Source organism: Colias eurytheme, chromosome 6 (genome assembly GCF_061535395.1).
Source record: "Colias eurytheme isolate Ceu_HAF_F1 chromosome 6, ilColEury1 Martin Lab GWU primary, whole genome shotgun sequence".
NCBI lineage: Eukaryota > Metazoa > Arthropoda > Insecta > Lepidoptera > Pieridae > Colias > Colias eurytheme.
Window position 1 is genome coordinate 11,933,728 of NC_142985.1, and position 13,257 is coordinate 11,946,984.

Here is a 13,257-nt window from a genome sequence, read left to right on the forward strand (position 1 = left end):
AGTCACTTGAGTATATTTGATAAAATTTATTTATTTATTCCCACTTTTACCCCTATATCAAATAAATGGATGAACCGATTTTGATAACATTGGACTACTTAATTGTTTCTGACAGGTCGTCTTTTTTCATTTGATATATCACTTGGGTATAACAGACAGCATTCGTTTTTCTCATCCCCACTTTTGCCCTACATATAATTATTGGATGAACCGATTTTGATTAAATATGCCTCATTATACTTCTCACGTCAGGTCATGCCCTTTCATTAGATATGTTACTTGGGTATATTCGACAACTTTTATTCCCACTTTTATACCTACATATTATATCCAATAAATGGATGAACCAATTTTGATAAAATATTATGTCTTATTGTACTTTACACGTCATGTCTTTCATTAGATACGTCACTTGAGTATATTTGATAAAATTTATTTATTTATTCCCACTTTAACCCCTATATCAAATAAATTGATGAACCGATTTTGATATAATTTGACTTGTTGTTACTGACAGGTCGTCTTTTTTCATTTGATATATCACTTGGGTATAACAGACAACATTCGTTTTTTTCATTCCCACTTTTACCCCTCAAAATCGGTTCATCCATTTATTATATAGTATCTATAATAAATGGATGAACCGATTTTGATTAAATACCTATGCCTCATTATACTTCTCACGTCAGGTCATGCCCTTTCATTTGATATGCCACTTAGGTATATTTGACAACTTTTATTGCCACTTTTATCCAATAAATGGATGAACCAATTTTGATAAAATATGTCTTATTGTACTTTACACGTCATGTCTTTCATTAGATACGTCACTTGAGTATATTTGATAAAATTCATTTACTTATTTATTCCCACTTTTACCCCTATATCAAATAAATGGATGAACCGATTTTGATAAAATTTGACTAATTGTTTCTGACATGTCGTCTATTTTCATTTGATATATCACTTGGGTATAACCTACAACCTACATTAACAACTAACATTCGTTTTTTTCATTCCCACTTACCCCTATATAAACAACTAATGTAACAAAAAAACGCATCTAATTCGTATAATACCCGTTAGCGAGCTACGGTGGCACAGACAGACACGCAATACACACATAGCGAACATAACACCCCTCTTTTTGCGTCGGGGGTTAAAAATACAATACCTACGACATAATTTCAAAGACCTTTTATATAAAAAATTTACCTAGAAGTAACCATAATGCTATTTGTGCAGGTTTTAGACTTATGAGCAAAAATCTAAATAAAGTTCCTTTGACGCCCCCTACTACCCCCTCAGCATAACCACCCCCCCCCCCACGCTTGGGAATTTTCGATATGATCATCTGGACATGTTAAGGAATAACTTTAGCGTATAATTTACGTAATAAAGTAATTCATGTATAGAATGCCTTAGCAAATGTTCGCTGTGATTACTTAAATGGTCATAACTTTTTTATTTATGAACCGATTGACATGAAATAAACACTAAATGTTAAATGAAGCTTACCACAATATATTAGTGAAAACCGCATTTAAATCGGATAAGCCGTTTCTGAGATTAGCGTGTTCAAACATACAGACAAACAGACAAACCGACAAACAGACAAACAGACAAAAAAATTTTTAACGACAGTTTTGGGTTTGGGATCGATTTAGTAATAACCCCTGCTAATTTTTTTTTACATATTTTCATTGTACAGACACCACTTTTCTAGAATTTTATTATATGTATTGATCAGCGACTTGCCCCGACTCCTTCCAACTAGAATCTTTTTCTAATAGGCAGTGACTTTGTCTGCGCGGTCAAAATAAATTCCCGTGGCAATGAAATCACACAATACCGAGTAGAACCTGATTTTGAAAACTCTGTAGAGTTGTAACTTCGTTTAAATAATATAAGGAATAAATGTTCTAAATCCGTTAAAAATCATAATAGTAATTAAATATCTTTATATCAAATATCTAAATACTTCTAGATAACAGGAGCCGGCCACGGCATGGGCCGGGAGATGGCGATGCGTTTCGGCAAGCTCGGCAGTATCGTGGTCTGCGTGGACATCAACCCAGCCGGCAACCAGGAGACCGTGGAACTTGTCAAGGAGAACAAGGGGAAGGCGCATAGCTATCGGTTAATACTGTTAAGTTGTTCATGTTAATCCATCGCTTTAAAAGGCGCTTGATACAGCCATAATTCGGTCATGATAAGGCGGATCCAGCTCAGTCTATGTTGAGATGACTCGTCCGATTATGCCTATAATTATCATTTGATGAACCCACCAAATGTAGCACTAATGAGCAGTATCGTTATAATAGAAGCACAGATTACTAAATAATTACTGTAGTAGTGCGAATAATGAATATACCTGAATCCCTTTGTGCATCAACTGCAGATGCATGTTTACAGGTTTATAATGCATCATCAAGAAAATCGATCAGACTTGCCGCGTGTAATTGGTTTGGTACAGTCTACAATTTTTTGACAGTTTACCTATAGGTAGATTATAATTTATAGTACGGTGATATTTTTATATCATACCTATTCATATAGGTACTTAGTACATGAACACTTACAACTGCATTTTTATAACTTGTAGTTATATTTTAAAACAAACATTATACAGTTAGTATGAACTCTAGTGCATTTTTTATAATTCATAATTTTAATTTTTAATCAATTGTAATTAGGTTATTTTCTTATGTTTATTTTATATGCATGCACAATGCACATACCACATTTAGAATTAAATTCTATTGGTCAAGGTAAATACTAAATATGTACTTAAAAAAGTTGAGGAACCTAGTGTTTAAACTTGAGCTACATAATATACCTAATGAGTAATGACTCTCTTCCAGGTCAAGATAATAGATATCATTACAATTTACAACCTATCTAAAATAGTGACAATTTGCAATTTACTTTATTACTATATTTTAAAGCTTAATACTGCTCATGTTTCCTTGTATGTATATATATGTACTATTCTGACGGCAGAATCATGTTAATTTTATAGCCATAATTTCTGGTTATAAATGATTTTTTCCCCACATGTGACTAATAATTATAAGCAACGATTGATGCTTTTATTACTAAAAAAGATTTATATACTCGCTAAAAAATGCGCCATTGGAAAAGACTGGAAAAGACTGACCTTATGGTCAGTCTTTTCAAATTGTTATCAATTCGTAATCAATTAATAGGTAAAATTTCAAAATAACGACGTTCAATATCATTGATTTGATGATGAGATGGATGACAGGAATCTGTCAGGATGAAGATGTAACGATATAGATTTGTCAAGAATAAATAAATTTGGTGCTGAAATAAATGTTAACATTACATAACACACGATTGTTTTTTCAAATATTACCATAGAAGCTTCGGGTACAGTCTAGCTGCTCTAGCAGAATACCTAAGAAGTAATTTTACAGAGTAACTACATATTAACAAATTAAAACTCAAACATTTCTTTATTCAATTAGACTTCTTTTAGAAGTACCTTACTTTAGAAGTACTTTTAATTACATATACTGCCTTCCTGCACAAAATTCCATAACGATCAACGAATTTTAATAATTACGTGAAAAGCCCTAAAAGCAACAAAACACCCTATTGTATTGTTGTGTAATAACACACAATCTCAGTACTCCCAAACATTATCTACATAAGAGATCTCTTTCCAGCTGTGACGTCACAGATCGCGAAGCAATCAACGAGCTAATAGAGAAAATACGCAAAGAGGTCGGCGAAGTGACCATCCTGGTGAACAATGCTGGTCTGATGCCCTGCAAGCCGCTCTTGCAGACCAATGAAAAGGAGATACGCACTGCCTTTGAAGTTAATGTGCTTGCTCATCTGTGGGTAAGCTGTATAATTTAATTTAATTTATTTATTACATTTAATTCAGGTGACAGACAATAAATTGTACAGACCCATTGAATTAATTAAATTTAGGGATTTCGGGACATTTTAAGCGTATTTAGGACCTACTGTTGTTAGTATACTAGCTGTGCCCCGCGGTTTTATCAACATGGCTCCGTTCCTATTTTACTTGTCGTAATAATATAAAGCCTATAGATTTTCTGAATAAATGAGCTATCGTAAACTGAAAGAAATTTCCAAATTGGACCTGTAGTTTCTTACATTATTACATATTACACTATCTGTGATATTGCACGCCTCATAAGCGAAGCGTTGAGGTGGGTACTACTGTCACTTCGCGCAAAACATCTGATTTTTCAAACTTAAAATGTCTTTATGTATCATACATTGCACTTGTAAGATAATACATACACACACATATTAAGAAAAAACACTATTTTTAACGTTCATGATATTTTTGATGTCATTTTTGTTATTTAAACTAGTTAAAAAACAGTTTAAAAAAGTTCTGTCTTGGACGTCCGTGTGTCTGTATGTGCGGATCCTTTTTCTTGTTAACACGATAGCGACCGAAATACTTTACTAATCGAGTCTTTTTTTTTCTCTTACGCTTGAGTATGCTCAGGAATAGAACCCTTTCATTTTTCAGGGTCTGATTCGATGTGGTTTAATTGTTATTAAATAAACAAGAATAATAATTAATAAATATTTATTAAAAAAAATTATGAGGCGTGCACTTTTGGATTTTCCAAATTTTGTTTAACCTATTTAGTATTTATTATAGTGGCTCTATACTTTTTGTCACAGTTGTGAATATGTGCCGAATATTATAATTTTTACACAGTTTTATCTCAGCTCACAAGTACCTAAGTATTTTTAGTTGCAGCACCTATACTTATCATACTACCCAGTACTTAAACAACACTTTACTTATAACCTGTGAATCACAATAAATCATTTGAATTTTAAGTTTTCCGTGTTTTTTAAATAATAGTAAAGTTTTCAAACCATTAGTTCAATATACACTGAGATTGTAATATATTCAGTAGGCACTTATTGCACGCCTCATAAGCGAAGCGTTGAGGTGGGTACTACTGTCACTTCGCGCAAAACATCTGATTTTTCAAACTTAAAATGTCTTTATGTATCATACATTACACTTGTAAGATAATACATACACACACATATTAAGAAAAAACACTATTTTTAACGTTCATGATATTTTTGATGTCATTTTTGTTATTTAAACTAGTTAAAAAACAGTTTAAAAAAGTTCTGTCTTGGACGTCCGTGTGTCTGTATGTGCGGATCCTTTTTCTTGTTAACACGATAGCGACCGAAATGCTTTACTAATCGAGTCTTTTTTTTCTCTTACGCTTGAGTATGCTCAGGAATAGAACCCTTTCATTTTTCAGGGTCTGATTCGATGTGGTTTAATTGTTATTAAATAAACAAAAATAATAATTAATAAATATTTATTAAAAAAAAATTATGAGGCGTGCACTTTTGGATTTTCCAAATTATTTTAAGTTGTAGAGTACGAAGAAACTAAAGAATCAATTAGGCATTACAAGAACTAAGTGCAAAGGATGTTTGACTTATGTAACAATCGACAAGAAACTACGCAATACAAATCTTATATATAAAAATGAATCGCAAAATGTGTTGGTAAGCGCATAACTCGAGAACGGCTGAACCGATTTCGATAATTCTTTTTTTATTATATTCCTTGAAGTACGAGGATGGTTTTTATGTAGAGAAAACGTAAACATGTACCACGGGCGAAGCCGGGGCGGACCGCTAGTATTTTAATAATTACAAGTGGCAAACCACAATTGGAATATAATATGAGTGGTTAATGTATTGACTTACTGAGTATCAGATAACCTACTTAATAAGGCCTTCGTTTTTCTTATTTTAATATTTTATATAGGCGGTTTGACGGGAAGTAATTCTCACATATTAAATTAAATTATAATTTTTAATTTAAATAAACGTAGGCTCAGCTACACTTTTAAATTGAGGAAAATACTTAAGACTAATTATAAATTAATTAAGACGCTAGTTAGCATTTAAAATAAGACTTAATCGTGTAGCCTGTTATACACTTAGGTCTCCATAAAGATAACAAAAATTAAAGATTTTCAATGGTCAATCATATAAGCAGCCATTTAACAGTAATTCTGGAATATACGGCTCTATCTTTCCGCCCGTGGGTTCGCCTTTATCGTTCAAAACTTAACAAATTATTTACTACCTTCCTCGGGACCCACGCTTCTCATTTGTGAAAACAGAAGGAAAATCGGTGCAGTAAAATACATGTGGATTTTATTTTATTTTATAAGATTCACCTTTGGCAATGAAACCGAATGGTTTCACCTTTCAAGGTCAAAACTGATATTTGACACGACAAATAAACCACAATAAACTTGTTGGCTTTGGCACAGATATTTAATTGCAGAAATGTAATGTTATCATTAACAATTTCATACAAACTTCACGGTGTCTAGAGCCTATTAAAAATAATATCTAAGTTTTAGTTTCAACTTTAGGTTAACTAGGTACCTACAACGATTTGAGTTTTGACACAAAATTTAAAATGACTAGGCACCCGTATAGAAATAGATGGAACTTATTTTAGACTAGCTGTTCCCTGCGATTTCACCCGCATTGCTCCGCTCCTGTTGGTTTTAGCGTGATGATATATATTATAGCCTTCTTCGATAAATGGGCTATCTAACACCGAAAGAATTTTTCAAATCGGATCAGTAGTTCCCGAGATTAGCGCGTTCAAACAAACAATCAAACATACAAACTCTTTAGCTTTATAATATTAGTATAGATTTATCACAGTAAAGAAACAAATTATTGTGCTAGTCGTTCATCGTTGATTTATTTATTAATTGGAACAAAGCCTTCTAACAAAATAAAAAGCATCATTGTTTAATTACATTCTCTTAATTAATATAATATTACTAGCGGTCCACCCAGGCTTCGCCCGTGGTACCTACATGTTTGAACTATCCTATCTCTCAAGTTGGATCGAACTGCACATGGTGTGCGAATTTTATTATAATCGGTTAAGTGGTTTAGGAGTCCATTGAGGACAAACATTGTGACACGAGATTCATATATATGTATTAAGATTAAGATTTCCTTCGTTTCAATCATTTCAGCTGCTACAAGCGGTCTTACCATCAATGATGGAGCGCAACCACGGGCACATAGTGGCCATGTCCTCCATGGCGGGCGTGCTCGGGCTGCGCAACCTGGTCCCGTACTGCGGCACCAAGTTCGCGGTGCGCGGCATGATGGAGGCGCTGCACGAGGAGCTGCGGGAGGACCCGAGGGACTTTAGCGGGGTGTGTATATAGTACTGCTCCCATTGATATAGCGCAGCACGGGCACATAGTGGCCATGTCCTACCTCTATACATTTTTGACTTCTTATAATTCGATATAGCCGGCCTTACCTCGCTCTGAGGCGTTCCGTAAGCTTGAAGTGCAAGCGAGAGCGCGGAACGAGCGACAAAGAAGCACAATCGGACGTTGTCACGTTCAACTATCGTCAGTAAACCGACTTTACAGACAACCAATTTTTTTTAGTGAAACTATGACACTTAGTATTGGGTTTGGATACAAATAATATTATGCTATTCGTTTAGGCATCGAAAGAGCACTTTTCTTCTTGTTTAGATGTGTTATCAATCATAAAAATATCGTTTTGTACACATTAAAGATGAATATAATATGTTGCAAATTAGACAATTTAGTTCGAAAACTTCGTGAACCACTTTGGCACTTTTTGCTAATATTAATTCCACAAAAATAGTCCTAGCCTAGCCACTAGGTACAAAAATAGGAGAATAAATAACAGGTAATAACAGATATAAAGCCGGGTATCGACTTCGCGCTCCTGGCGCGCGCGCCATGATTGACCGCGCCGAGAGTGCGTTCCGCGGAGCGCGTTCCAAATAATTGAAGTATATCAACTAAGCGCACCTGGCGCGCGTGGCAACTGTTCCAGTGTTTGACCGTTCATCATGGAAGCTAATCGTGTACGAGCAGCAGCAGCATTTTTTTCTTTAACTCCGGCACAGGGACTACCATTTCACTACTGATTTCTCTCCAAGCATCTTCTCTAAGCGATTTATTATGATACGAAGAAATTTTACTGTTCTACAAAACTTCTTTCGTACCATATAGCTGAATAAACGGCAATAAATTAAATAAATAAAAAATCTAAATTACGGCAACTTTGGTTATCCATAATTATTACTCGGAGCGCAACAAACACAAAAAATACGACAAACCCGTCTCCATTGGCGCGCGCGCCACGTTTGATGCGCGGTAAAAAACCGACACCCAACGGAACGGACCGCTCCGTGTTCGACCGCTCCAACGAACATTTTGGCGCGCGTTCCAAACTGGTATCCATTTCACGCGGCTGGAGCGCGCGCCAATGTTCGTTCTCTTGGAGCGCGAAGTCGATACTCACCTTTAAACGTAATTACGTTAGAGTAGACCATCATAATAATTATAATAAACTGCTTGTTACGATATAAAAAATAGGACATAAATGGTCAGAACAGCAAGTGACCATATAATTTCCTGTTGGGTTGCTTGAATAAAAGCATTTCAAATGATTTAATTAAAGCAATAATGATTGATCCATCTAAGAATCGTATCATCATCTTACTAAAACTCCCCATTAGTAATTAAAAACCAACCAATAAGTACGAAAAAGCTTCCATTTGTAATCCTTAGATCAAGCTGACCTGCATCTGCCCCTACATAGTGGACACGGGTCTCTGCAAGAACCCAAAGATCAAGTTCCCGTCTCTGATGAAGATCATCTCACCATCTGAAGCTGCTGACAACATCCTGGATGCTGTGAGGAGGAACTACTCCGAGATCACGATACCAAGCTCTCTTTATTATATTAACCAGGTAAGGATTATTTGTGTAATGTTTATATGTATATTGTATATTGACTTCAAAAAAGAGGATCAATTAGACGGTATTTTTTGTGTTCGTTACCTCAGAATTTTTGACTAGGGAATGCGAGTTTGATGATTTCGTTTGGTCCCACTTAACTTTGGACAATTTGTAGGTGGTTAAGTCTAAGTTTAGTTAAGTAATAATTAGAAATTTCGTGTTAAATATTGGGATCAAATCTCAAAACATATAATATATTATGTCATGTCGTAGACATTTTATGATTTTCTGATGCTTAATATGATATATTTTATATTACAGATGTTCAGAATGTTCCCCCGGCCTGTTCCCTTGCACTTGAAGGATTTCCTTGACTCTGGCTTAGAAGCGCAGTAAACTAATTACTATGGGATGGGACCATTTATTTGTATGTAGGCCAAGTAAGGATATTTTGCAATGGGTGGGATTTGAAATGATTTTATTGATAACTGTATTTTTGGTAATTAAAGAAACAATTACTAGGAGTGTATATTTGAACAACCGAATTTGGTTGAATATAAAAAATAGCCCAAATTTAAGGGTTTTATAAAATTGCAAAAGTGGACCTATTTGGATGTCAAGCGTGACAGAGAAAAGATTTGTAAGGAATGACATGAATACAAAAAATATTTATTTTATCATGGTAAAATAATAATTTTTTCATACACTACTTTAGGTGTTTATAACAGGCTTGAAGCCGAAATCGATAGACTATACAATTTTTGTTGATACAACGAAAATTGTACCGTCTTTTGATTATTAAATGTTAAGTTTTGTTACGTATACAAGAATTATTTATAAGCATCAAGTAAAGGAGATTCAACTGCTCAAGAAAATGTATTGTAGCTCGAATTGCACTGAAAAAAGTTTTGATGTCTTAATAAAAATAAAGATCCTGGCAGGATAAGATAAATTTTTGATAGTAAGTAACCTTACATTAAATAACATTTTCTTGGAGTTATTGATGTTATGCCATTTCACACGCAAAGATGTGAATTGCAAATAATTGAAGCTGATTTTGCGTGTGTGAAGAGTGCTTTACGCACATATAAAGTAGAGGGGATGAGAGTGTGATACTTTAGTAATAAGTCCCATTTTGGAATTTCTTTTGTATAAATATTGTTATTCAATTTTCTATATCGAAATCGACAAGCCTAAAATTCAAACGACTTAATTAAGTTAGTTTTAAGAAGAATGATTGAGCCAATTAAGGACCTACCTATATTTCATATATTCTATGAAAAATATCAAAAGATTTTTATAAAGAACATTTTTTGTAAAGGCATTTAATCGAAGCTTTTAAATTAAATGTTTTTGAATTTGTAAATTTTACTACCATATCACATTTGTATGAAGTGCCATTATATTTATTATCTGTGGTATTTTGACAGGTTTAATGTCTATGTCGCCGTATTATTGTGAAGATCGTTATTTTAATAATTTCTATAATAATATTATATAGTTAGTAGGTATACTTTACTGTTCAACGCGTTTCTTCTCTTCGCTCTTTGTAGAATAAATAAAAAAATGTTGTGTGGTTTTATGAAACGACGGTAAAAGTGAAACTTAGGCACAAAATTATCGTATTTGTACGATAATGACTCCGAACACTGCTTTATACCTACTCGGCAGCCGACCGTCACGCGACATGCGCTACACAGACCAAAAAGTTTGAGACGATGCGATGTAATAAAAGTTTCACTTTAAAATATGTATACGTAAATACTTTTTACTCATAACTAGTTACCTAACTACTCATTTTTTTAAGTCGGTTAAAATAGTTGATGCTATTCGTAAATAACGATATTATGATAACAATGCTACAAGGAAAAACGTAATTGTTTGTTTTGAATCAAAACGAACGAATTATTTTTTCCATGTTTTTTATTTACAGAATAAGATTTTCACAATAATACGTTATTTTCTCATTTTGGATTCTGTATTGTGTCATTTTGTATACGATTTTTATATATTATATTTTATACTAGTGACGTGAATGTGATAAATGTGTGATTAATAGACAAATAAAGAAATAATTACAAAACGTCTTTTATTCCTATTACCTTTACCTATCATTATAAATTTTCATCATAATTATAGTTTAAATCTTAAATTATTTCTGACAACAAATTATACCCTAACTCACAGAATAATAACTATAGCACAGAATACATAATAGTAGCTAAACGCTACAGAACGGACACTCTCCTCCTCCCGCCAAAATTAAACACTTACCTCCCCCGCACGATCAGTCTAAAAATGGTCCATATTTTTCTACAGGGACGATACGCAACGAATATTGATAACAAATTGACTTAAAGTAATTTTATTATTTTGGATTTGTGATTATCGTTTTTCGTAGAAAATGGTTAGATTGTGCTGTTTACGGATGTATTTCATCAGAAAAACGCGAATTTTTTTTTACGCTAGTCAAAAATGTGCCAACCATAAAGCGTTAACACACACATTTGCAGTCTCTACAGTGTGACTGTCAAAACGATCATTTTGTATGGAGTGTCCGGGGTGTGACTATAGGCTACCTAAGCTAAGTGCCAAATGACCGCTTTGGGTTTCAAAATGTGTTCGCGCTTCGCAAAAATATCTAACGGTAAATGTCACAATACTGCGGTTGCTACCGTCCTTATTTGTATTTTTCAGACATTTTCATGATTTTCTTATTAGGTAGTTATTGCTTGTAAAAAATAGTGTTCCGATTTGCGGTCAATCTCAATCTGTGCATGTTATCTAAATTAGTAGGTACTTCCAGTACATTACAAGTGAATAGTGTATTGTCATAATAAATGACGTAACCTCATTCACAATTAACCACCTAAGTTAAAAAAAAATACATAAGAACATGGATGATGGACGTATAAAAAAAGACGGACGCCGTTTTACGAACAAACAACGTGAAGCCACCGTAGTAAGCTAGCGATCGTGTAAAGACAATGACCACGCACACACTCTCACCATAGTAAGCTAGTTGACCGCTAAAAAAATACTATTTTTCCTACATAAGAATATTAATTGTTGCTTGACTGAATAAACATAATATGAATTATTTCTGAGGAAAAGCTCATATTGATTTTATTTTATCTGACACACGATGTAGGAAAGATTTGTAAAATAAAACAACAGTTGCATGATATAATTCGCTATTTAATCAATAAACGTTTACATTGAGACCCGCGGGTCTGATATAAGTACCTACCTAGCAGTTACTTGGCAGATAGTTTCGACTTGGGGGTTTCAAAACATAACTAAACAAAATAGCCTGATAATATGAGCCGTCCTAATACCAAATGCAAAAAACTTATTTCATTGGAATAAATTTTATACCACTGTTTACATATAATATGCGATATTTGGCGATTCCATACACATTTCATTACATTTTCCGTAGTACTTTAGATTTATTTGAGGAAGATAATAATTTTTCTAACAGTCTTACTACACACCAAGTTTGACTCCTCTACCACGGTACGAGTCTAAGTTCTAATTTAACAAATAAATAAAGACTAGACTTCACATAAGGTTGGGTCGCCTAAGATCGGATGTGACATAAGATCGGATGCATGGAATAACTCGCAAACTAGGCAATATTCTCTACTGCTACCAACACTACTAGATCCGCCATTTTGTTCTGCCCCTCTCTTCACTCTGCGGCCGGCCAGCGACCAGACGGGACGTGTACACAGGTGATTCAGCAGAAAAGGTGTATTTTGTGGCGAAAATCGTCGATCCGATCTTACCTACAAAATTTTGATGGCTCATTGTGGAGAGTACTTTCATTGAAATAATGTAATTAATTATTTTGGGGCAGAATTAGCGAATCCTCTTTCCATCTGTATACTTTGATTACGCCTAGGACGTTCACAACCCAAGATCCGATCTTCCCTCCCAATGCCGAAGATCGGACCGAAGTTTAGCTCTTGACTGCGCCTTATGCAATAATGCGCAATAATTATTAACTTTTAATATATTTAACTATCCAATGACGCTATGACTATCAGACCTTAGGTACATTTTCATTATTTAGTCCTAGAACACGGAGGATAAAAGTTTGAGAAACTTAATTAGGATGAGGAGGGAAGACCGGACTAAAAAAACGCAATAAAAAAAAAAACTTCTTTGTCAAATTTTTTGAGGAATTTCCTGACTCAATCATTGATGCTCAATGTATGGACGTAAGTCCGGATGTTTTCCTAATGTTAACATTATTATTAAACGCATAGAAGTGAAGATACTACATAGTCCGATCTTCGGCCGAACTGTTATTTTCTTCACTATGGTAAGTCGAAAAAAGTCTGCTTTTTAGGCTCTAAATTTGCTTAGATAGATAGCATCTACGCAAACCAAAAAATTAGGGGTTAAACAATATTTCTTTGTC

General features: G+C 34.1%; 1 protein-coding gene across 2 annotated transcripts in view; it reads left to right on the forward strand.

The window, feature by feature from the left end:
* Window positions 1–10,911, forward strand: part of LOC149908065 (17-beta-hydroxysteroid dehydrogenase 13-like) — a 40,017-nt gene extending 29,106 nt beyond the window's left edge. For both annotated transcript variants that reach the window (XM_090103193.1, XM_090103194.1), the window contains 5 exons: window positions 1,988–2,139; window positions 3,693–3,870; window positions 7,068–7,253; window positions 8,658–8,840; window positions 9,150–10,911. In XM_090103193.1, coding sequence (XP_089959319.1) covers window positions 1,988–2,139; window positions 3,693–3,870; window positions 7,068–7,253; window positions 8,658–8,840; window positions 9,150–9,224 — 774 coding nt within the window. In that variant the 3' untranslated portion in view covers window positions 9,225–10,911. The remainder of the gene's footprint in view (window positions 1–1,987; window positions 2,140–3,692; window positions 3,871–7,067; window positions 7,254–8,657; window positions 8,841–9,149) is intronic.
* Window positions 10,912–13,257: the final 2,346 nt, after the last annotated feature.